The sequence below is a fragment of the Dictyostelium purpureum genome (genome assembly GCF_000190715.1).
Source record: "Dictyostelium purpureum unplaced genomic scaffold DICPUscaffold_316, whole genome shotgun sequence".
Lineage (NCBI taxonomy): Eukaryota > Evosea > Eumycetozoa > Dictyosteliales > Dictyosteliaceae > Dictyostelium > Dictyostelium purpureum.
The window spans coordinates 12,634-37,682 of record NW_003519652.1 but is presented as its reverse complement, the minus strand read 5'-3'; the positions used below and the strand labels follow the sequence as shown (position 1 = coordinate 37,682).

General features: G+C 24.7%; 9 protein-coding genes across 9 annotated transcripts; 5 read left to right on the top strand and 4 right to left on the bottom strand.

Moving 5' to 3' along the window:
• Positions 1–92: 92 nt before the first annotated feature.
• Positions 93–927, top strand: DICPUDRAFT_156745 (uncharacterized protein; the record flags this gene model as incomplete). The annotated part of the gene is made up of 2 exons (XM_003292014.1): positions 93–759; positions 839–927. Coding segments are annotated over 2 exons (756 nt in total), but the record flags the coding sequence as incomplete, so codon positions are not given.
• Positions 928–2,047: 1,120 nt separating this feature from the next.
• On the top strand, positions 2,048–4,192 carry DICPUDRAFT_82703 (uncharacterized protein; the record flags this gene model as incomplete). Its single annotated transcript, XM_003292013.1, has 3 exons — positions 2,048–2,160; positions 2,229–4,027; positions 4,104–4,192. 3 exons carry the CDS (start codon positions 2,048–2,050, stop codon positions 4,190–4,192), a joined length of 2,001 nt encoding a protein of 666 aa, XP_003292061.1.
• Positions 4,193–4,479: 287 nt separating this feature from the next.
• Positions 4,480–7,425, top strand: DICPUDRAFT_99223 (uncharacterized protein). Its single transcript, XM_003292012.1, has 4 exons — positions 4,480–4,948; positions 5,025–5,540; positions 5,611–6,005; positions 6,073–7,425. Exons 1-4 carry the CDS (start codon positions 4,500–4,502, stop codon positions 7,374–7,376), a joined length of 2,664 nt encoding a protein of 887 aa, XP_003292060.1. The 5' UTR covers positions 4,480–4,499; the 3' UTR covers positions 7,377–7,425.
• A 15-nt stretch (positions 7,426–7,440) lies between these two features.
• Positions 7,441–10,823, bottom strand: DICPUDRAFT_99222 (uncharacterized protein; the record flags this gene model as incomplete). Its single annotated transcript, XM_003292003.1, has 4 exons — positions 7,441–10,002; positions 10,071–10,375; positions 10,457–10,712; positions 10,791–10,823. The coding sequence occupies 4 exons, from the start codon at positions 10,821–10,823 to the stop codon at positions 7,486–7,488; spliced, it is 3,111 nt and encodes a 1,036-aa protein (XP_003292051.1). The 3' UTR covers positions 7,441–7,485.
• A 960-nt stretch (positions 10,824–11,783) lies between these two features.
• On the top strand, positions 11,784–12,161 carry DICPUDRAFT_24625 (uncharacterized protein; the record flags this gene model as incomplete). The annotated part of the gene is made up of 1 exon (XM_003292011.1): positions 11,784–12,161. A coding segment is annotated over one exon (378 nt), but the record flags the coding sequence as incomplete, so codon positions are not given.
• Positions 12,162–16,390: 4,229 nt separating this feature from the next.
• Positions 16,391–16,561, bottom strand: DICPUDRAFT_156741 (uncharacterized protein; the record flags this gene model as incomplete). Its single annotated transcript, XM_003292002.1, has 1 exon — positions 16,391–16,561. The coding sequence occupies one exon, from the start codon at positions 16,559–16,561 to the stop codon at positions 16,391–16,393; it is 171 nt and encodes a 56-aa protein (XP_003292050.1).
• Positions 16,562–20,372: 3,811 nt separating this feature from the next.
• DICPUDRAFT_156739 (uncharacterized protein) lies at positions 20,373–22,661 on the top strand (the record flags this gene model as incomplete). Its single annotated transcript, XM_003292010.1, has 1 exon — positions 20,373–22,661. The coding sequence occupies one exon, from the start codon at positions 20,373–20,375 to the stop codon at positions 22,659–22,661; it is 2,289 nt and encodes a 762-aa protein (XP_003292058.1).
• Positions 22,662–23,348: 687 nt separating this feature from the next.
• On the bottom strand, positions 23,349–23,660 carry DICPUDRAFT_156738 (uncharacterized protein; the record flags this gene model as incomplete). The annotated part of the gene is made up of 1 exon (XM_003292001.1): positions 23,349–23,660. One exon carries the CDS (start codon positions 23,658–23,660, stop codon positions 23,349–23,351), a length of 312 nt encoding a protein of 103 aa, XP_003292049.1.
• Positions 23,661–23,806: 146 nt separating this feature from the next.
• Positions 23,807–24,948, bottom strand: DICPUDRAFT_156737 (uncharacterized protein; the record flags this gene model as incomplete). The annotated part of the gene is made up of 2 exons (XM_003292000.1): positions 23,807–24,046; positions 24,859–24,948. 2 exons carry the CDS (start codon positions 24,946–24,948, stop codon positions 23,807–23,809), a joined length of 330 nt encoding a protein of 109 aa, XP_003292048.1.
• Between the last annotated feature and the right edge of the window lie 101 nt (positions 24,949–25,049).

The following is a 25,049-nucleotide window of genomic DNA, read 5'->3' as shown; positions in this document are numbered from 1 at the left end:
CGATTTTAGGTGGTGAAATATTAGACTCATCAATTTTAAAATATATTGAAAAAATTGGTGTTAGGGTAATTGATATATATGGTCAAAGTGAGTGTATTATTTTGTTAACCACACCATCTTTACAACTACCTAGCCGTCCAAAATCAGCAGGTGTTCCTACATCTGGACTTAATTTATATATTTTATCATTAGAAGATAAACAACCAATTACAAAACCATTTCAATTTGGTGAGATTGTAGTTAAACTGCCATTAACACCTTTTCATATTCAAGAATTATTATATGATGATGAAGATCGAACATTGTTAAATGAAAAATATTTAAAAAAATATCCAGGGTATTTCAATACTGGTGATTTAGGTTACTTTGATAATGATGGATACTATTATGTTGTATCAAGAGCAGATGATGTTATAAACTCAGGTAATGGTTTAATTTACAATTCATTTTTTGAAGATGCTATACAACACAATGAAAAGGTATTTGATAATGTTGTTGTCCCAGTGACATCAGATGATCCATCAAAACAAGATGCAGTTGCATTTATTATTTTAAATGATAAATTTAAAAATGAATATGATGAAAACCCAAAACAGTTTTTAAATACCCTCAAAAATGAAATCAATAATTCAATAGTTTTTGATTCCGTAATTACTGTTGAAAAGAATGCTTCAATTAAACACGTCGTTGTACTTTTTGATATTCCCAAATCAGTTAGTAACAAAAAAATCAGACCTTTATTAGCTAAAATGTTTGAAGGTATGTATATTATAATATTTATAATTATTTTTCCCCCAATTTTAAAAATTAATTATTTTAATTTTTTATAAAAAAACAGAAAAGGAATATGCTATACCTTCATCAATGATGAACACTCATTTATTACCTCAATATGAAAACCAAATAAAATTCTATAAATCACTCTAAAATAAATAAAAAATAAAAAATTGGATATTAAAAAAAAATTTCTGTTGCTATAAATGGTCAAATAACTATTTATATAGTTTATTATTTATTTTATGCAAACCAAATTATTTATTTTATATCTAAAAAATAAATCAAAATATAAAAGTAATTTCTTGATACACATATTTTTTTAAAAAAAAAAAAAAATAGTTTTTTAGATAAGAAAATTAATTTTTTTTTTTCAATTTTAAAATCTAAAATAGAAAAAACTAGTATTTTTTTCTTTTTTTTTTACTATTAATAAGTATGAAAGAAGATTGAATTTTTAAATTTTTTTTTTAATATTAAATTTTTTTTTAAATGAGATTCACAATTTTTTATGTTTATAAGGTGTAGCGTGGTGTTACCAAAAAAAATTAATATATATTTAGAATAATCAATGTGACCATTTAAATTTCCACAATGCTGAACATTAGTTTTTAATTTGAGGTTTAAATAAAATAAAAGAGTGCAAAAACTTTTTAAAAAGGAATTATTAAATTAAAAATAAAATAAAAAAAAAATAACTTAAAAAAGTTTTTTTAAAATTAATTTTTTCTCTGTTTTTTTTAAAAAAAGTAAAAATAGGTGCGAAGTGGGGGGTTTGGGTATAACTATTTTTTTTATTTATTTTTTTAAGCATGCTATGACTAAATAGAATCCCTATTTTAAATCACCAACACGTATAGCTTCAAAAGTTATTATTTAGATGTACAAAAAAGAAAAAACATTATTTTTAATAATAATGAACATTCTCCTTGTAATTATAGATTAAAGATCTTTTTTTAAAAAAAAAACATATTGTTGTGATTTTTCAAATACTGTTATAATAATTAGTCACTAATGAGAAAATATTGCTCTTTCTATTTTAAAAAAATAACTTTGTGATAAAATTAAAAAATCTAAAAGATTTTAGTTTTTTCTTAATAAAAATTAATAATTTTGGGGTAATTTTTTTTTAAATTTATTGATGTTTTTATTAATTAATTCTGTAATAATTATGTATTATATTTTTTTAAATTAATTATAAAATATTTTACAAACTTAGTTTTTCTTTATAAACTTTTTTTTTTAATATTATTTTTATTTATAATAAAAATAAATGGCATATAAATATCAATTAAGCAAACCATTCAACTATTTTAAGGACAAAGAGTTTTCAAATAATGATTTAATATCATTTTGGGATGAAATTGGAAAAAAATATATAAAATGGTATTTTAAATTGAATTATTTTTTTGTAAAAAATAAAATTTCTAATTTTTTTTTTTTTATAATTTCAGGGATAAAATGTATACTAAGGTGTATAGTGGAAATGAAAAAAAGCCACAATGGTATAATGGAGGCTTATTAAATTTATGTAATAATGTTTTGGATAAAAATTTAAAAGAAAATGGAAATAAAATTGCTTTTTATCATGAATGCCCATCCAAAAACTATTCAAATAAAGTTACTTATTTTGAATTATGGGAAAAAGTATGTGTATTTTCAAGAGTATTAAAGAATTTGAATATAAAAAAAGGAGATGTTGTTATGATTTTGATGCCAAATCAAATTGAAACCATTGTAGCAATGTTATCTTGTGTAAGAATTGGAGCAATTTATTGTACATGTCCTCTTCATTTAAACTCAAAAATGATTGCAGATAAAATTGAATATATAAAACCAAAATTAATAATTTCTACAAATTATGCAATAATTGAATCAGATTACCTATATCTTATATCCCTTTTGAATGATGCAATTCTCATATCAAATTTAAAAATTGAAAATATAATTATATATGATCGTATCGATTTTATAAATAAAGAAAAACAAGAATCTTTTTTAGATAGACCCCAAAATTATAAATTCAAAGGTATTCAAATTGAAAAAGCTTTAGATTGGGATGAAATTTGTAAAAATGTAGAACCATTGGTAGAATATGAACTTTTAGAATCATCTAGCCCTGTTTGTATTACATTTTCAAGTGGTACCACTGGAGTATCCAAAGGTTTTATTACTGAAACAGGTTCCTTTATCGCACATTTAGGATATTCATATAAAAATAACTATGGTTTTAGAGAAGATGATATTTTATTTGCAAGCATCGGTCTTGGATGGGCATTTGGTCAAAACACAATATTCGGCTCTTTAAATCATGGTTGTTCACTTGTTTTATATGAAGGTAATACGGGTATGGCTTCATTTGACTATTATAAACTAATTGAAAAATATAAAATTTCATTATTTTTATGCTCACCCTTACCTTTTAGATTACTTCAAAACATTGACCCAGAAGCTGAAGTTTCGAAACAATATAACTTATCAAGTTTAAGAGTAATTGTTTTAGGTGGTGAAATATTAGACTCCTCAATTTTAAATTATATTGAAAAAATTGGTGTTAGAGTAATGGATATGTATGGTCAAAGTGAATGTTTTGTCTTGCTAACTTCACCATCTTTACAACTACCTAGCCGGCCAAAATCAGCAGGTGTTCCTACATCTGGACTTAATTTATATATTTTATCATTAGAAGATAAACAACCAATTACAAAACCATTTCAACTTGGTGAGTTTGTAGTTAAACTTCCATTAACACCTTTTCATATTCAAGGATTATTATATGATGATGAAGATCGAACATTGTTAAATGAAAAATATTTAAAAAAATATCCAGGGTATTTCAATACTGGTGATTTAGGTTACTTTGATAATGATGGATACTATTATGTTGTATCAAGAGCAGATGATGTTATAAATTCAGGTAATGGTTTAATTTACAATTCATTTTTTGAAGATACTATACAATACAATGAAAAAGTATTTGATAATGTTGTTGTCCCAGTGACATCAGATGATCCATCAAAACAAGATGCAGTAGCTTTTATAATTTTAAATGATAAATTTAAAAAAGAATATGATGAAAACCCAAAACAGTTTTTAAATACCCTCAAAAATGAAATCAATAATTCAATAGTTTTTGATGCTATAATTACTGCTGAAACAAATGCCTCAATTAAACACGTCGCTGTACTTTTTGATATTCCCAAATCGACAAGTAACAAGAAAATAAGATCTATATTAGCTAAAATGTTTGAAGGTATGTATATTACAATATTATAATTATTTTTTTCCCCCAATTTTTAATATTAATTATTTAATTTTTTTAAAAATAGAAAAGGAATATTTTGTACCCTCATCAATGACGGACATTCATTTATTACCTCAATATGAAAACCAAATAAAATTCTATAAATCACTCTAAAAATAAAAAAATAAAAAAATAAAAAAAAAGATATTTAAAAAAAAAAAAATTCTGTTGCTATAAATGGTCAAATAATTGTTTATATAGTTTATTATTTAATATATGTGATAATCATTTTTTATATCTAAAAAAAAAAAAAAAATATTTTTTTAATCACCCACCCCCAATTTTTAAACAATTTATTTTTATTTATTTATTTATTTATTTTCTTTTTTTTTTTAAAAATAATTATTTTTCACCCTTTTTTTTTTTTTCATTATTATAATCATAATCTATAGTAATAAAATAATATTATTAATATTTAATAATGAAATATATAAATTATTACATAATATTTTTTTTATTTTATATAAATTTATGTATTATCTTTTCATTTGCAAATGATGAACCTACACAAATATTAAATTCAATTCAAAACAAAACAGCAAATGAAATCATATCGTTATTCGAAGGTAAACATGTAGAAGACCCGTGCTCACATGCTTTTTTTAAATGTAGGAATATACATAACAATAATGATAAAGATAAAGATGATGAAAAAAATAAAAAAGATGAAAATGATAAAGATGACTCTTACTATACAGTTTCTAGTATAACATTACCCGTACCAAAATATAACATTGATTTTATAAATATCACAATTGACTTAACTGTATTTCAAGATTTAGAAACTATAAAAATAAGAGGTGATGCAAAAATATTACTACCCGCAAATTTTTATAACAATTTAGATAAATTTAAAAAAATTAGAAAAATGTAATTATTTATATATTATTATTATAGTTTTTAAAAAAACTCCAATCTAAATACTAATAAAATATTTATTTGATAGAGTTTCATACTATCAATTTTCATCAATTAAAGAATCTATTGTTATTCCATCCAGCCTATCAGTCTATAGAGTTAATTATGTTGCTGCAAAATTTAGTAATAATTTTTTTAGTTCTTCAATTTCTAGAATCGAATTTAATAGATCTTTAGATGGTTTTGAACTTCCCAAAGAGTTTACTGACAATGAACATTTAGAAACTATAACTTTGCCACTATCCTTAATATCCCCGGACTTACCAAAAAATGGTAAGGGTTTACCAAAATTAACCTCTTTAACTATTATGGTTGATGTAGAGAATAAAAAACAAGATTTTAATTTCCCATCCCTTGAAGAATTTCCAAATCTAATTAAACTTTCAATTTCATCATCATGGGGTAAAGAAAAAAGACTATATCAATTACCAAGCTTTAAACATATGGAAAATTTAAAACAACTTTATATATATGGCGATCTCTTTTATTCATCAAATAGCTCCTCTGTTTTAAACCTTTCAAAACAACACAACTTTAAATCACTGTAAGTTTAAAATATATATTTAAAATCATAACATTACCCTAATAGTATTTTAAAATTTTTAAAAATTTAGAGAATTATGGAATTGTTTCTTTTTAACCAATTGTAGTAGCTATCCATGTATCAAGTTTTCAAATGACACTGAGAATGTGTCGGTTTCAACTACCCTCACTCAATTTAATATGTCTTTAATAAACTATGACATAGTTAAAACTTTAAAAGTTAGTCGTAATATGCTAGAGCAACCTCTTCCAGAATTTCCACCCAATAAACTTATTAATTTTCATTTATACAATTCGAAAATATCAGACTCAATCCCAGCCTCATATTGCGGAAGATCATTTAATATTTCAAATAATGAAATGATTGGATTTGTACCAGAATGCTTCTTGTGTGAAAAACCAAATAATGCTATTTATCAAGGAAACTACTTCAAAAACTATGATGATAGCTACAAGCCTACATGTCGTAAGTAAAACAAATTTATAAAAAATAAAATTATATATAAAATTACTAATAGTTTTTTTTAAAATAGCAAATTTCAAAATTAATGATATGGTAAACATCCCAATAATTAAAACTGATGGTAGCGATGGAATCATAATATCAGGTACCGATATAGGTTATGGAATATCAACTCAGTATGACTATATTGTCTTAATTCCAAATAAAAAGATTGAAATTTTCCCTGGTAAAGGAATTGGTTTATCAAAAGTCATCAAAATTAATTTTTTCTACAACCCAAGCTATGATTATAATTTAAAGTATCAATATGAAAATCCAATTATAAACTTTTACAACACTAGCACAATAAACAATATTACTTTTATTATATTATCAGGTAATGGTTTCAACTATATCACAGATAATCAATTTTATATAAATGGAAATTGTTTTATTAGTAGCATTGCAAAAGATGGTACCTCAACAATAGTTTTTGGCAATGATGATGGTCAGAGTATCAGAGCTACAGATAATTCCACTAATCCTTTCGAATCGATGAAAAATGGGGAAGATTTTGAAATCTATACAGTGGTAGGTGATCAAAAATCAAATCCTGTTACCTTTATTTATTTAAAAGAAGATCTGGAAATAAACACCACTGTTATTTCAGGGGAAAGATTGAATATACAGGGTGGTGAAGCTACTTTCGGGGGTTCATTCCATACATCAAATCAAACTTTAGTATCTCTTAAAATCAATGATCAATTATGTAAAGTTATAAAATTAACAAAATCATCCATTACAATCAAATATCCATCTGTCCCAAAGGCCGGAAACTATTCTTTGGTTTTAAATGTAGGAGGCAATTTATTAAAAACAAATATTCTCTTTGACAAAAGCGATAGTTCTTCAGAATCAACTCATTCCGATTCTAATCATAAATCCAAAGGTAGTAGTGAACATCGCGATTCCAGCAAATCATCCGAATCAAATAAAAACTCTTCTTCCCATAATAATAAAAATGATAGTGGCTCTACTAACGACTCCAATGATTTCTTCCCAACTAATAAACCAACTCGTACTCCCTCAGTAACACCACAACCTTCTGAAAATAGTAAATCGCATGAAAACATAATTACCACAACACCCTCGCCAACATCACCATCAGATAATAGTTCAAGAAAAGGTACAATTGTTTCAGCAGTTTTTATTATTATATCAATATTAGCAATAACCTCATTTATACTATATAAAAAACCAGATTTAAGAAATAAAATATTTAAAAAATTGGGAATTATTGGTGGAAATAGATATTCAATGTTATCAAGAAATATGATTCCAAATTCATTTGAAGATATAGATGACTATGAAAATGAATTAGATGAATTTTTATAAAAAAAAATAAAAAATAAAGATACAACCAAAAAACATTATTTGTATATTTAAATAATTTTTTTTTATTTATTTATTTTTTAATTATATATTTTATTTATAATTAATTTTTTTAAATTTCCCAAGACTCGATTGTCTCTAATTCTTCAGAACCAATAAAAGGTTGCTCGATTGATCTAATCATTATATCTCCACAATATAAACATTCTTTACCAATTATTCTATCTAATTCGTTACGATCCAAATCTTCTTGCGATGCTTTATCTTCAATTTGTTGAGAATCGTTCAAACTTGAATCTTTACCTAAAATTGAAGAGATATTACTTATTAAACCACTAGCTGGATTTGAATGATTATGGGAATTACCACTCGAAAGAGCCATAAGCTGTTCATTATTGATACTCATTTGGAGTTCTCTAATTCTTTGTCTTTGATATGATGGAAGGTGTTTATTTAGTTGAGTAATTAAACAATCGCTATGGAATACATGTTGGCAAGAGAATAAATAAAATCTTTTTGATAGTACTGGATATGAACAAATATCGCACTTTTGGTCGCCTCTAACGTAACCATACTTATTACGAAGATTTTGAATATCTTTACGAATTTGTTGTGCTGATTTAGTGGCATCGTCCATGTCTGCTTTTAATTCATCGATGTAAGAATTATAATCTTCGAGTGATTTGCAAATTTCCTCTTTAAAGTCGTCGATAACTGTGAAATTTGGGAAAAATGGTAAAATATCTTCAATTTTAAGAAGTGAGCATGCCTTGAGGAACTCCATAGCCTCTTTAATATTACCATCTTTTTTAACTTGATGCTCAGCGATTCTTAACCAAAGTTTTTTGCATAACTCTTCATCAGTATCTCTAACCTTGTCGGCATTTTCTTTTGCAAGATCAATGTCAACAGATAAAGCCAAATCGACAGCCTCTTCATAAAGCTCCATAGCTCCATAGATATACACACAAGCCTTTAGTTTTTTCTCTCTCATACAGAGACGAAGAGCGTATTTCAAATCGTAATAAACTTCATAACCATTTAAAAATTCTAATAATGGACGATCATCTTCTTGCTTGACGTACAATGATAAAAGGTAGTTGTGTAATGCACGATCGTTATCTTTTTGTTTTTGAACGCAATATTGTAAATAACGAATGGCTTGATTTGGTTGACCTGGTGGGTTTTTAGTTGGATCATATCTCATGAGTGATGGAATTAACTTTCTTGGATTGAGGAAACCTGGTTTAGTTTGAATCCATGCTTCACAAGTTTGATATGGAATAAAATGGAATAATACTGGACAAAATTTATAAAATAATTCTTCTAATTGTGAGTTTGATTGTTGTTGTTGTTGTTGCTGTTGTTGTTGTTGATTTTGTTGTGTTGGAGGAGGTTGATGTTTCTTTTTATCTAATGTTACTAAAATACTGAGAGCACTTTCATATTGTTGATGTTGAATGTGATAACTAACTACTCTTTCATAATCTTCAATAAGATTGGCATAGAATAAAAGTTCATCGATTGCACCATGACTACTAATAATATTGAATGTGATATCCTTGATTACTATTAATGTATCTTTGAAATTCTCTAAAAATTGACGGAATTCTGAATTGACCTTGTTGTATTTATCTTTATTAACTGGATCACGAAGAGTGTTTAACTTGCTAATAAATATTTCGATGAGCCATGTACAAATAATTGTCTTTTGTGTTTCTTGACCTCTGTTAAGATTGATAAGCTTTTGGAGGAGATAAGTTTTTAATGCATCACGTTGATTTGCATTGATGAATTTAAGTGTGATCTCTTCAAAGACTTTACGAGTTTTACCAAAGAAAGTAGCTGCCAATTCATAACGTTCCTCTTTAAAGTAATGCTCTGCTTGAGTTTGCCAAATTTTATCGAGTTTCTGTTCTGCATATGGTGCCTGTACAAAAGTTGATGCTATATCGAATAAACCTTTTTCCATATACAATCTCCAAACATCTCTATCTTCTTTAGTTACTGTTAAATTATACAAGTTATTACCACAGATCCAAATCGATTTGTCTGTGTGGTCGACTGCAATGCCTCTTAAACGCTCCTTGGCATGAAAATAATGGTCGAAAACAATTTGATAGTTTAATTTACTGAGTGCAATAAGTCTATCGTCATAAAGTAAAAGGAAATGAAACTCTGTAAGTGCAAATGAAACTGGTGGATATGGTGGTAATGTAGATTGATCATCGCCATTATTATTATTATTATTATTATTATTATTATTGTTGTTATTACTTTCTTGACTAAAATGTAACATCATTGATGATGTTGTAAATTTCTCTTTTTCTTTATAAACTAAATCTCCATAGTGAATACCTGAACTAACTAACCATGCATATGATTGGGGTAAAGCTCCATTTTGTTTTGCGAATGTTCTAATTTCACCACATGCTCTTGTTGCTGGAATATTAGGATCTTCTGGTATAATGTCAAAGTTAACTCTTGATCTATCGAATAATTGATCATATGTGCCAGTTTGTGAAAAATAATATAATCTTGTTGGAGTTGATACCATTAAAAAGTTTTTATTTTGTGTTTTCTCTAAACTCATACCTGAAATTGGCTCATTTTCTTCAAATGAGTGTAACTAATAAAAAAATATTAATATCATATTAATGTAATAAAATAAAAATATCTTTTTCTAATATTACTTACTAATTTATATAATGGTGCACTTGCTGAAAATGAAATAATACTTTTTTCGACATTACTAACAACGGTTTCATAGATTCTACCTTTATTTGAACCAAGAAGGATATTTTGTGTATTTGCTCTATCTGGTGATGAATTATCCCATGCAACAGACTCAATTAATTCTACCTTCCACTTTTGTAATTTTGGTTTTCTTGAAGTTGAATGTGCATGAAGATAATGAATTTCTTCATTTAACATACAAATTAAAAGATGATTACCTGTTGGATCCAAAAATGTTTTATAAATTTCACCTGTCATTCTAATTTCTAAAATTAAATATTTATTCGATTAGTATTTGATTGTAAACAATAGATTATTAATAACTACAATTCCATCGCTCTAATTACCTTCAATTTCTGGATTTGGATCTCTTAAATCTAAACGTGAAATATTTGATCTGGTGGTCATAACAAGAATACCATTGCATACTGCTACTGATCTAAGTGGTTCTGATGGTTTAAAAGAGACATTATCTACAAAAAACATTGGCTCCTCATTGCTATCGAAATTCAAATTATTATTATTATTGTTATTATTATTATTGATAGTGTTAATTGTATTTAAATTAAAATCATCTGTATAATCACTTCCAATATTATCACTCTAAAAACATTATAAAACAAATTAATATTATTATAACTTTATAAACCATATCTATATAAATAACTAAATATATCTTACCAATATATGAGTGTTGGAAAAATTAAGTGACATTATAAAAATACAAATTTATTAATTAAATAACAATTAATAAAAAAAAGGGTATAATAAAAAACAAAATAAAAAATTATTTAAAAAAATCAAAAAAAAAAAAAAAAAAAAATTTTAAATTTTTAAAAAAAAAAAAATTAAAAAAAAAAAAAAAAAAAAAAAATTTTTAAAATATATGATGAACACACAAATATCTTTTAAAGTTTTATTTTTAATTGCATTTTTAATTAATTTGGATATATCATATTACTTTTCCTCTAAATTATCTTTTATTTTAATACTATTATATTACTATTTTTATTTTTATTTTAAAAAAACACCCACCAAAAAACACACAATTTTTATTTTTATTAATTTTTTTTATTATTTTTCTTTAATTATTTTTTATTTTTATTTTTATTTATTTTTAATTTAATTTTCAAAATTTAATAAATGTGTAAATATAAAAACTAAAAAAAAATAATAATAAAAAGAAATTTTTTTTAAATAATTATCTTTTTAAATAATACTCTTTTCTTTTTTTAAATTTCAAGTAAACCGAAAGAAAAATAAAAAAAATAAAAAAAAAGACGAAAATTTTTTTTTTTTTTTTTTTTTTTTTTTTTTTTAAATTTATTTTAGTTTTTTTTCTTTTTTTTTTTTATTATTTCAAATATAAAATTAATTAATATCACATAATATTATTTTTATTATTTATTATTATTTTTAAAAAGTATAAACTAATTTGTTAATAAACTTTTTTTTAATAATTTATTATATCAGTATTATTGAATTTATTAAATACTATTTTTCTTTTGATATAATAGAGCAATAATTAAAATAATTAAAATTTTATTATATACACCAAATAATTTTGTTTTTTTTTTTTTTTATTTAAATTTATTATAACATTTTACGGGAACACATAAATATATTGTATATATTATCTTTTTTTGCATTGTTTTAAAAAAATAAAAATATAAAATGGGTATTCCAGCATTCTTTAGATGGTTAATTGACAAATATGGAGGGTTAATTCAAGAAACAACAGAGCCAAGAGAGGGAGATGGGTCAAGAAGTAAAGTAGATTTCACAGAAATGAATCCAAATGGAGAATATGATAATTTATATTTAGATATGAATGGTATCATTCATCCATGCGCACATCCAGAGAAAGGACCCAAACCGCAATCTGTGGACGATATGATTCAATCGATTTACGAATATTTAGATTTACTTTTCGCAATTATTCGTCCAAGAAAATTAATCTATATGGCAGTTGATGGTGTTGCACCAAGAGCAAAGATGAATCAACAACGTACTCGTCGTTTTAGAGCTGCTTTAGATTCACGTTTAGAAAAAGATAAGGAAGAAAGGTTATGGCGTGATCAAATCTTTGATGGTATTAAAACTGAAGAAGATTACGAAAAACACAAACAAGAGAAATTAAACAAATTTAAATTCGATTCAAATTGTATTACCCCAGGTACTTTATTTATGGATAGAGTTGCTCTTAGTCTAAGAGAATATGTTGCCGAAAAATTTTCAACAGATCCAGCATGGAAAGATGTATGTATAAAATAATTTATAAAACAATATAAACATATAAAAATAATTTTTATATTAATATAAAATCAATAACAACAACAATAGGTAAAAGTTATTATTTCAGATGCAGGTGTACCAGGTGAAGGTGAACACAAAATTATGGATTATATTAGACATCAAAGAGCTCAACCAGATTATGACCCAAATTTGAAGCATATCATTTATGGTTTAGATGCAGATTTAATTATGTTGGGTTTAGCAACTCATGAAGTTAATTTCGATATTCTCAGAGAATTTATTCAACCAGTAGGTCGTGGTATTTGTAATAAGTGTCACAAGAAGGGTCACATGGCAAGTGAATGTACTGAGGCAGATAGTGATGAAAAAGATTTCTTGGTTAAGAACTATCAAATTCTGCATTTACATTTATTAAAAGAATATTTAGAGTTGGAAACTAGAGTATCAACACCATTTGGCTTCAATATCGATAGGGTTGTAGACGATTTTATCTTTTTATGTTTCTTTGTTGGTAATGATTTCTTGCCACATTTACCAAATCTCGAAATTAAAGACGGTGCAATCGATCGTGTATTGAAGGTTTATAAAGATTTATTACCATCGTTCGATGACTATCTAGTTTGCGATGGCGAGGTTAGTTTCCCACGTCTCTCCCAGATCTTTGCTGCCCTTACAAAGAGTGAAGATGCCGCTTTCAAACGTAAAATTGAAAAGGAACAACAAATGTTAAGAAGAAAGAAAGGTTTTACCGATTTAACCTCTGCTCCTCAATCATTAAATTTAAATGGACCAACTTCACTCTCTCATAAAGAGGCAGCTGATAAATTATTAAATGAATTACTTCAACCTGTTGATCAACAAGAAAACGAAGAAGATAGACCAAATAAAAAATTAAAGAGTGGTACCGATTCGGTAACTGGCGTAAAATCTAACAAAAAAGCAGCAGAGCTCATTAAAAATAAATTAACTGCCAAACCAGCTTCAGCTGCATTGGAAGAAGAGGAGGCTTCAAATAAATCAAAGGGTAAAAGAAAATTACAACAAATCGAATTGGATGACGAACAACAGCAACAATTAAACATTATCGCTGCTGAGCAAGAAAAGAAATTAAATAAAAAGAAATCAAAAAAAGAAAAATTAGATGAGGAAAGAGACGAAAAAGAGCAAAAAGAACACGAGGAAACCAGTGAAAAAGCAGTTTCATTATTTGTTAACAGTGTCGACGATGGCAGATTACCAACTGAAAAAGAAATCTTTTTTGATAATGGCCGTAATATTAAATATAACGAAGAGGGCTGGAGAGATCGTTACTACAAAACATGTTTCGATGTCGAAACTGAGGATGGTATTAAAGAAATCTGTAAATCATATGTCGAAGGTTTAGTTTGGGTATTAAAATACTATTTCAAAGGTTGTTCATCTTGGGGTTGGTACTATCCATATCACTACTCACCATATATTACCGATATTAGTAAGTTCTTTGACGAACTTAGTTATCCAGAATATGAAATGGGTGATCCATTCAAACCATTCAATCAATTGATGAGTGTATTACCACCAGCCTCATCACAATTCGTTCCAAAACCATACCAAAAACTTATGGGTCTTTCTGTTGATGGCGAACCAATCGAAGAATCACCAATCATCCAATTTTATCCAAGAGCTTTTCGTATTGATAGAGGTCCAACCGAACCACTTTATAAAGGTGTCTGTTTGTTACCATTTATTGACGCTCCATTGCTTTTAAAGACTATTGCAAGCAGAGAAAAGTTACTCACCCAAGAAGAAACAGATAGAAATACTCTTGGTCATGATTTAATGTTTTGCCACAAAGACTCGATGGTAAATAAGCAATTTTTAGAACAAATCAATCAATTGGAACAAAATGAAATGACTGAAAAGGGTAAAGATAAACTCACTAAGCAAGAAACCAAGCAAATTAAAGATAATCTCGAACCAGTTGCTATACCACAAGAAAATTCAAAAATTTATGGTACTGTGCAATTCCCATCTGCCTTAGCCACAAAGAAAATGCCAAAAAATTTAATGGATGCTATTGCATTTAAATATTGTAATCCACAAGTTCCAGAGGGTTATAAATTTGTTTATCAAACTTTAAAGGGTGCAGTTATTCCAAAGAAAACAATTACAAATCTTTCAAGACCTCGTTCTCAAAATTCTGCTATGAATCGTATGATCAACAATTCAATGGGTAGCTCAAATCAATATAAAGATAGTGGTAATTTTAATAATGGTTATGGTCAATATCAAAATTTCCACAATATTACAAAGTATAATAATTCAAATATGAATAATAATGGTAATTTTATAAACTATAATAATTATGGCCAACAAGGCTTTAATAATAACAATAACTATAACAATAATAATAATTATAACAATAATTTCAATAATAATAACAATTATAATAATAATTTTAATAATAACAACAATAATAATAATGGTAACTATAATATGAATAATAATTATAATGGTCAAAATTATAATAACAATTATAATAATAATAACTTTAACAATAACAACAATAATTATAATAACAATAATTATAATAATAACTATAATAACAATGGTTTTAATAATAATAATTTTAATAACCAAAATTTTAATAATAACCAAAATTTTAATAATAACCAAGGTAACCAAAATTTTAATAGTAATCAAAATAATTTTAATAATAACAACAATTTCAATAATAACAACAATTTCAATAATAACTTTAATAATAACTATCAACAAGTTGGTAATACTTATGGTGGAAATAATGACATGGGCGAAGATTTAGGTGTTAGCTATAATCCAAATCAACAGCAACAAAACAACAACCAAAATTTTAAACAAAATAATAATAGAAATTTCAATAACAATCAACAAAACAATAAATTTTATAACCAAAATAGAAATAATCAAAATAGAAATAATCAACAAAACAATAAATATTATAATCAAAACAATACTAATCAAATTAATAGAAATAGCCAGCAACAAAATCAACAAAACCAACAACAAAATCAACAACAAATCCAACAACAGCAACAACAAAGCGTTAAAGTACCAATGAAATATAACCCATTTGCAAAATCAAAATAATCATCATCATTACACATATATATTAATATATATATAATTTATTCTTAATAAAATCAAGAATTAGTTGCTTTTTTCTTTTTTTTTCTTTTTTATTTCCTCCAATTCTTATTTTAACCCTTTTTAATATTTAAAACTTTCAACAGGTGAACTAAAAACAAAAATTTGGGCAACCAAGAGGCATGGATTAATTAATTAATTGATATTTTTAATTATTAATATTGTTTAATTAATAATTCCATTTCTTCATAGTTTTTCAAATTTAAGTTTTAGTTCATCAATAAACAAAGGAATTAAATTTAAAATAGATTTTTCTTTTAAATTATTTTTTTATTTTTATTTTTAATTTTAATTTTAGTTTTAGTTTTAATAAATCATATTCATTCTTCTGTGCAGTATATATTATCAAGATAATGTCTAATTGTAATTAAAAAATTTAACAAAGAAATATCGTGTATAAAAAAAGATAATATTTTTTATATGAATTTTTTTTTTTAATGGTTTGTTTTTAAAATAATATAGTGTAAAAGCCGGTCAAGTTTGCCCACACATATTTATTATATCAAAATTTAATACGAAAAAAGTTAAAATATCACAAAAATAATCTAATTTCCTAAAAGAATCCATATTGCCCAGATAGCTTTTGCTTTTTAAAAATATATTGGAATATTTATTCCATTTTATTATTTTATTAATTATAAGACCTAAGTATCTGAATTGACCAGATATTACTTGAAGCAAAATTTAACCGTTGCAATTTTGGTTGAATAAATTGAATTATTCTGAGGTAACTTAATTTATTATTGCAAGAATAATAAATTTCCGGAGATCCAACTTTCTTTTAAGGTGGTGTTACTTCATAAAAGATGCCCGCATCTTAGCTAATAGAATATGAATTAAACATTACAGCCCTTGGCAGTTTAGCATAGCATAAGTTTCATCTTGTACGGAGAACCTTGGGTTAGTGTTTCCTTGCAAAGGAAACCTTCTATCCAGTTAAATAGCACGTATACAGCTCGGTATAACTTTAGTGCATTGGCGTAGAGTCTTGTTAATCCTTTCGGTTGACTATGGATATGTACAGATGCCATATATATCTTTTATTTAGAATAAAATGATATATTGTATTAAAAAAAAAAAAGAAAAAAGAAAAATGAAAAATAAAAAAAAGAAAAATAAAGTGGTAATATTTAATAAATGTGAACATTCGTTTTCGAATGAATCATTTATTGGTGGTAAATAAAGTGGTAGGTTTAATTTTTGGTAGATAATAGTGGTAGGGTCTGATGAATTTAAGGTGTAATTTCATCATCTAGTTTAATGGTAAAAATGTTAGTACCATTGCATTAAAATCAACATAAAGTGGTATACTATTTGGTTGTAAGCCAAATGGTTCTGGAATTGTAAATTTTGGTTTTAATATTCCTTTTTCGATGTTGATTTTAATAATGTTTTGTTTGGATGATTTTTTAGGAAAATATTTCTTGTCAAATCATTTGTGAATGTTGTGGTAGTATTATCTTTGGTTCTGTTTACCTTAGATGCACCAGTGTAGTTTTAGATTATACTGGTTATGTTGTGATGTGGTGTAGTTGTTGTTTCAAAAAAAAGAATTTATTCATTATTATTAATAATATTTTTTTAAAAATTTTTTTTGAAAATTTGTGTTTAATTTATATGATGATTTTGGATGGTAATTTTTGTTTTAATAGTTCTGGTTTTTTAGTATGTTAAAAGTGTTATTTAGGTGACCAGACTTATTAAATTTTGGAATACATTTTAGGTATTCTGGATAAGTATTTTAAAGAGTATTTAGTGAATAAAATGGATTTTGAGCAGAATGTTGATTATTTTGTAGTGGAATAATGCAATCATTAGTATCCAAGTTGTCATCACCATTATTTTGATTATTATTTTTTTAAAATTTGTTTGTGAATGAATAAATAAAAGAGATACACCGATCAACTAGTGAGATCTCAATTAGATTTCGTCTACTTAAAAAAGTTTTAAAAAATCAAAGAAAATTTTGGATTTATTTAAAACAGTTAATGAAAGTGTATGTGGTGATATATGTAGATTATATAAAAATCAACAAAAGTGTGTAAAAATAAAATGAATTGTATAAAAAGTGATAAATATCATTAAAAAAATGAATGATGTTGTACAGTTCTTCGCAAAAGTTTTGACCCCCTTTTTTAAAATTTTTTTATTTTTATTTATCTTCAATAATTTTAATTCCAATTATTCTAAAAAATATAAAATAAATTTTAGAACATCTGAACTATATTTTTTTATAAAAAAAAAATAAAATAAAATTTTTTTTTTTGAAAATTTTTTTTTTTTTTTTTTTACATATAAAAAAAATGGGTTCATTATTTTTAAAAAGATAATTTAAATTTTAATATATAATTTATTTTTTAAACGAAATTTTTTTTTTAATGTTTTATTTCTTGATATTTTGTGAATTCACCTTAGTTCTTATTTATTTGTTGTATTTTTATTGAGGTTGATTCATAAAGATTATCAAATATATCCTGATGAATATTTTTTAAAATTCAACAAATTAAAAGATTGAAATTATGACGTGGGTACCCGATAGAAATCAATTTTATACGTCGTTTTACTATTGACCATATATTCTCAATAATATTAAGATCTGGTGAACACGGTAGAATAAATATCACCCTAATGTACATTTTTTCTTAAAAATCGGCCAATAATTAGGTCATATGAATAGAGCAATTGTCTTGTAAAAGAAACATATGACCAGATAAAATTCATTTCTCTCGTAAAGTTCTTCTATAACCCTGTATTAATATTTTTAAATATTTTGCAGCATTTGTGTTAAACCTGATAATACATATACGACCTGCACTATGAGCTGTGCAACAACTTCATGTATATATTGAGCTGCCACCTCATATTCGTTTGGCCAATATGTTTTGTTTTAGGTTTCTTGTATCATGAATCCATTTTTTAGTTTTCAATTAATAAGAAAATCCTTCAATTCTGGTTTCATCAACAAATATTACCCTTTTCCCAATTTTCAGCTGCCCAATTTTGGCACTTTTTTACCCACCTTAGCTTTGAGACATATATTTTTCGGTTGGAAAGTGTTTACATTTTAAACTTTTAAAAAAAACATTATTATGTTGTAGAGACCTACTATTTGAACTTACTGAAACATTTTTTTGAAAGTTTTTTCTAAGATATCTTTTTATATTACTTAAATTATGACATTTCCCATTTCAAATTTATTTTCTACAATGTCTTTCAATTCGGTCGTCCATCTTTCTTATTATGCCAGGTATTGTATTTTCTTCAATTGTACCTTTTTCTAGATTTTTTTTAAAAAATTCTCTTAACTGTGGACCTACTTCACTCAATATATCTTTAACTTTTTGATGATTTTTTGCTTTTTTGTAAATTTTTAAAATCACATTTATTAACTCTAAAAAAAGGGTCATTATTGTTTTTTTTTTCTATTTTTTATGAATATACTGTCCTATTTGTTTTTAAAAAAAAATTAAAATAAAAATAAAAAATTATAATAAAATTGAATTATCTTCTCAAAAATTTAGACCCCATTTTATATGGGCGCTATAAAAAAAAAATTAAAAAAATTTTTTTAAAAAAATAAATTTTAAATTTTTATTTAACAAAAAAAATATAAAAAAACCGTATAAGTTTATCTATAAATATTTTTAAAATGGATTTATAGTCAAAAACCAAAGATAAGATTAAAATTAAAATTTTTTTCTAATGTTTTTTATTAGGGGGTCAAAACTTTTGCGAACAACTGTAATTAGTGGTAATTAATTATAGTTAAAGATATGGTAATAATAACTATAATAAAAAAGTGTTGATACACCAGTAGTATGTAAATTTTGTGATATAACAACAATTCTAAAATCAATTCAAATTTATTATAATAATTATAAACATATATCACATTTATTAGAAAAAGACAAACATATATTATTTTATAATTATCAACAAATTTAGACACATTTTTAATTTAAATAGTCACACATCTATTATTTTATAATAATCAAATATAAACACATTTTTAAAATTAAATATTTTTTTAAATTAATTTTATTTTTTTAAAATAATATTTTTCAGTATAAATTAAAATTCAAAAATAATTTTTAGTCAGAGAGAGAATAAGAGAGAAAATAATATAGAGAAAGTAATAAGTAATAGTTTAGTTATAGAATTTATAAATAATAATAATTAGTAATTTTTAGTTTTAATAAAGATTAGTTATTTTTTAAAATATAATTTTTAAATATTTTTATATATTTATTTTGGTTTTATTATATTTTATTTTATCTTTATTTTGTGTTTTATTATTATTATAATTAATTACATTTAGTTTATAATACATTTTGTTTAGTAATTAATTCATTATATTAGAATTCTTAAATATAACAACAGTTATATTACATTTGGCGACAGCTCAGTAAGCTATTTTTGGTATTATATTACATTTGGCGACAGCTCAGTAAGCTATTTTCGGTATTATATTACATTTGGCAACAGCTCAGTTAGCTATTTTGGGGTTCTTGCAGCTATATTACATTTGGTGACAATTCAGCAAGCTATTTTTGGTATTATATTACATTTGGTGACAGTTCAGTAAGCTATCTTACAGTTATATTACATTTGGTCACAACTCAGTTTGCTATCTTGGGGTTCTATTACATTTGGTCACATCTTAGTCAGTTATTTTTGGGATTATATTACATTTGGCTCATTCAGTTATCTTAGGGGTCTATTACATTTTTTCAGTATATTTTAGTAAACATTTAAACTCATTTAGTAATAATAATAAATTTTAGTATAGTAAATAATAGTAGTTAATAATATTAGTAGTAAATAATTTTAGATACTCCAGTAATGGCGGAGGTACAGTTAAATCACGAATCAATTTATCAACGGGAAGATATTGATTATTATAGACCAGTTAAAGTAAAACAAAAAGGTTATTTATTATTCAATGGTGATCCCAACACCATTTCGTTCAAAGCATTCAAGTTAGGTTTATCAGTTATGTATGATAATAAATATAATGCAAAACAAATTATTTCCCATCTCGATAAAAGGCCATTAGAAACATTTTTAAATTTTTATTCCATTGGAGGATCAGCCGAAACCGCTTTAAATAATTTAGAAACCTTATACGCACCCGTAGAAGAAGCTCCAATCAGTAAATTATTAAATTTTTATAAAAGAAAATTTTCAAATTTTGAAGAATTAATATTAGAATTCAATCAAGTAGAGTGTGTATGTGTAGATGTACCAGTTCCAGTTAAAGTCGATTTATTTATTAAATCTCTACCTGATACAATAAGATTAGATATAATTAAAACTGCTCCTAAAACTTTGAAAATTGCCTATGAAAATGTCAGACAGATTTCTAGAGCAACAGAAGAATATTATGGTTATTCATTAATACAAGGAATCAATCAATCTCAATCACTACCACCATCTTTTAGACCAGAAAATACAATTAAAACTAGTTTGCAGTTATCTAGTCCATCATCATCTATGTCAAATTTTTCAAATAATAATAGTTCCACATCTTCAGTTAACGCTATAAATTTTAAAAAAAATTCAAATGTTATTTGTCATTATTGTAGAAAGCCAGGCCATGTAGTAAATGATTGTAGTAAATTAAAGAATAAAAAAGAAAAAGAGATTGAGCAAAGTAAAAAAGAAAATTTCAGTCAACCTCAATCAGTTAATGCAATCAATTGTAAATTAGAAATAAATAATAATGTTAATTCAATTTTAGAAAATCAATTAAAAAAAAATCCAACAGAATTTAGAAATTTAGTTAAAGAAAATTTAGTTATAGAAAATATTAGTGAATTTGTTCCAGTTCAAGTTATAGTTAAAGAAAAAGAAAGTTTATTAGCTGGAAATATTAGTAAAATCATTCCTTATGAAAAAGAAATAATCGAAGAAAAAATTGAAGATAAGTTAGAAAAAGAAATTATAGCCACCACAAATAATAAATTAGTTTTAGTTCCAGAAGTAGATAAGGCTATAAATTGTATAAATTTTAAACCATTAAATGTTATTCCAAAGAAAGAAAGTATTAAATTTACAAATTTCAATTCACATTTTAGTCTTGACGGATATCTTAGTATACCTTTTGGTTTAGTCAATTTTTTATCAATTTGTCAAAGTAAAATTCAGTTATCAAATCATCACGCAATGCATCTCAAGTTTGTTTTTGGTATTTTAAGAGATGCTGCTATAAAATTAAAATTAGAAAAATATGAAATCGCTCGGAAAGAAATTAAATTTTTAGATTACAAAATTTCAGAAAAAGGTGTATCTAATGATGGTAATAAACATTCAAATCTCTTAAAAACTCCTGTACCATCAAGTAAAAAACAATTAACACCATTTGTAGATCTTTTCAAACATCAATATGAAATTATTTATAGTCCTAGTAAAGTCAATTATTTTATAAATTTATCAAGAATTCAACATTTAGCTTATGGTAAAGAACTTGTGTTAAATAATAAGCAATCAGTTATGGAAAATCAAAATAATAATTTATTATATAATAATAATAATGAATATTTAACAACTAACGAAAAAAATAATGAATATTCAAAATTTAGAAATCAAGGTCAATTAAAGTTGTCAATAATCGATATCTCTTCATCAAGTCAACAAGAATTAGATCCAATAATAAATAAACTTTTAGAAATGTACTATTCAATAACAAATAAGAAACCTTTAAGTTATCATTTAATATCTAAAGAAAAATGGACAGAAAGTAATTACCCAAAGCAAGAAATATACTCATTAGATAAAGCTGAAATACAAACATTCTCATGTAATAGTTATAATACCGATACGTTAAATCATTTTAATCAAGAATATTTTAAAGTAGTAAAAGGAAAATTTAGTAAAGCTCCTAGTTTGTTAGTACCATTTGAAGTTAAGTCAGAAACATTTGCATCTATTGGAAAAGATTTTATAGGTCCGAGAATCAGAAAAATTTTAGAGAAAATTTTTTTAATTATGGTATTTGTTTTAAAGGGGGGCATATGTGATATAACAACAATTCTAAAATCAATTCAAATTTATTATAATAATTATAAACATATATCACATTTATTAGAAAAAGACAAACATATATTATTTTATAATTATCAACAAATTTAGACACATTTTTAATTTAAATAGTCACACATCTATTATTTTATAATAATCAAATATAAACACATTTTTAAAATTAAATATTTTTTTAAATTAATTTTATTTTTTTAAAATAATATTTTTCAGTATAAATTAAAATTCAAAAATAATTTTTAGTCAGAGAGAGAATAAGAGAGAAAATAATATAGAGAAAGTAATAAGTAATAGTTTAGTTATAGAATTTATAAATAATAATAATTAGTAATTTTTAGTTTTAATAAAGATTAGTTATTTTTTAAAATATAATTTTTAAATATTTTTATATATTTATTTTGGTTTTATTATATTTTATTTTATCTTTATTTTGTGTTTTATTATTATTATAATTAATTACATTTAGTTTATAATACATTTTGTTTAGTAATTAATTCATTATATTAGAATTCTTAAATATAACAACAGTTATATTACAATTTTGTGTATTATTGCCCAGATAGCTCAGTCGGTAGAGCGCAAGGCTTTTAACCTTGTGGTCGGGGGTTCGAGCCCCCCTTTGGGCGAAACATTTAGGTTTTTTGATATCTTCCTGGTGATTTTTTTTTTTTTTTTTTTTTTTTTTTTTTTTTTATGTAATTAGATAGGTAGAGGAATCGTCAGCATTGCATCGGGGGAGCAATGATAGCCAAGTGGTCGAACGAATTTCTGGGGGAGACTCTAAATGTATATGCTGATTTTCCAACTTTTACATTTAAATAATAGTAGTATAGGAATTCCAATGTAATCTTTTAGTTTAGATATTTGTGAAAATGATTCAGTTGTGCCAACCAAGTCATCAGCAAATGTATTATTTGATATTCCTAAGTTTTGGTTATTAATAATTCTATAACCAATTACATTAGTGTTTAGTAGATTTAATAAAGGATCAAAAAATAGACCCCAAAGAAATGGGGATAATGGATGACCTTGAATAACTCCTTTAGTTACATAAATATCGTTAGTCATACCATGTGGTGTGATAATTTTCATATTATTACCTGATAGAAAATCAGATATAATATCTATTGTTTCTTGTGGGAAACCTCTAAATTCTAATGCTTCGATTAATGCCCAATGTGGTACTTCATCAAAAGCTTTTTGTATGTCAATATATAATACATGAAGTTCTCTTTTATTTATTTTTGAAAGATGTTGTTCAGTACTGATATTGGTGATATTGTTGAACGTCCAGGTCTAAATCCATATTGGGATTCTGAAAAAGGACAATTTAGTTCGGTATAATTTTGTATTAGTTTAGTGAACATTGAAGCGTATAATTTATAAAAGTTACTTAAAATAGTTATACCTCTGTAGTTAGATAATGATTGATTGTTACCATTTTTATAGATTGTATATGTAATAATCTTCAAGTACTTCTATATATATACGATACTAGAGATTAAACATATAAATTATAAACCTTCATACCTGAACTAGCTATTTGAAAATAAATTAAACTTTTAAATATATTATTAAAAAAACCTTATTTGTAAAAGAGTGGGTTTATAAATATGTATAATTATACAATTTATAACTTAGTGTATATACAATGTATGTATATGTGTATACTATATATATATATAATATATGTATATCCTGTATACAGTTTATAAATATGTATCTATACAATATATGTATAATTATACAATTTATAACTATGTGTATATTATATTTATATAATATATGTATATTTTGTATACAGTTTATAAATATGTATCTATACATTATATGTATAATTATACAATTTATAAATATGTGTATACCAATTTTCCATTGTGATTCAAAGGTATTATCGTATGAGTATATTGTCCTGCTTCTATTGCAGAACAGAAGCAACAAACATCGTCATCACCACAACCAGTGCCAACACAGGAAATATCAGTGTCATTGTGTGATAAAACTATACCATCTGATCATTACGAAGGAATTACATCGATACTTGATGAAGTTGGAAATAAAGAATTTGGAAGGAAGGTAATAAAGATACTGACCAAATTATTCATTATGTGTTGAAGAGAACAGATAAAAAATACCAATGTAGAATCGCAAAACGTAAACATAATAGTAACACTCAATATTTAGTATATAATCCCACGACACTTTAAGGGTTAATCCAAAAAATAAATCATTAAAAAAAGCCGTTATAACTTTTTTTTTTAAAATTAATCATCCACATTAATACATTTACATAATATGGAAGATTATATATTAAATAGTTTAATAATTGACGGGGAGAGACGCTGGAAGAGTACTTTTTATATTGATTTCGACCAACCATATTTTAAAATGGGTTATGATTTTTTTTATTATTTCAATGAATGTTTGGTCAACCCAAGCATAAGAGGCGATTTAACATTCCGAATAAATGTGATAAAAAAG

Excerpts from the sequence above, each read along its gene's own strand:
- DICPUDRAFT_99223 (XM_003292012.1), top strand. The coding sequence starts at position 4,500 with ATGAAATATATAAATTATTACATAATATTTTTTTTATTTTATATAAAT. Across the intron at positions 4,949-5,024 it reads TTTAAAAAAATTAGAAAAAT|AGTTTCATACTATCAATTTT; the intron begins GTAATTATTTAT and ends TTTATTTGATAG. Across the intron at positions 6,006-6,072 it reads TAGCTACAAGCCTACATGTC|CAAATTTCAAAATTAATGAT; the intron begins GTAAGTAAAACA and ends TTTTTAAAATAG.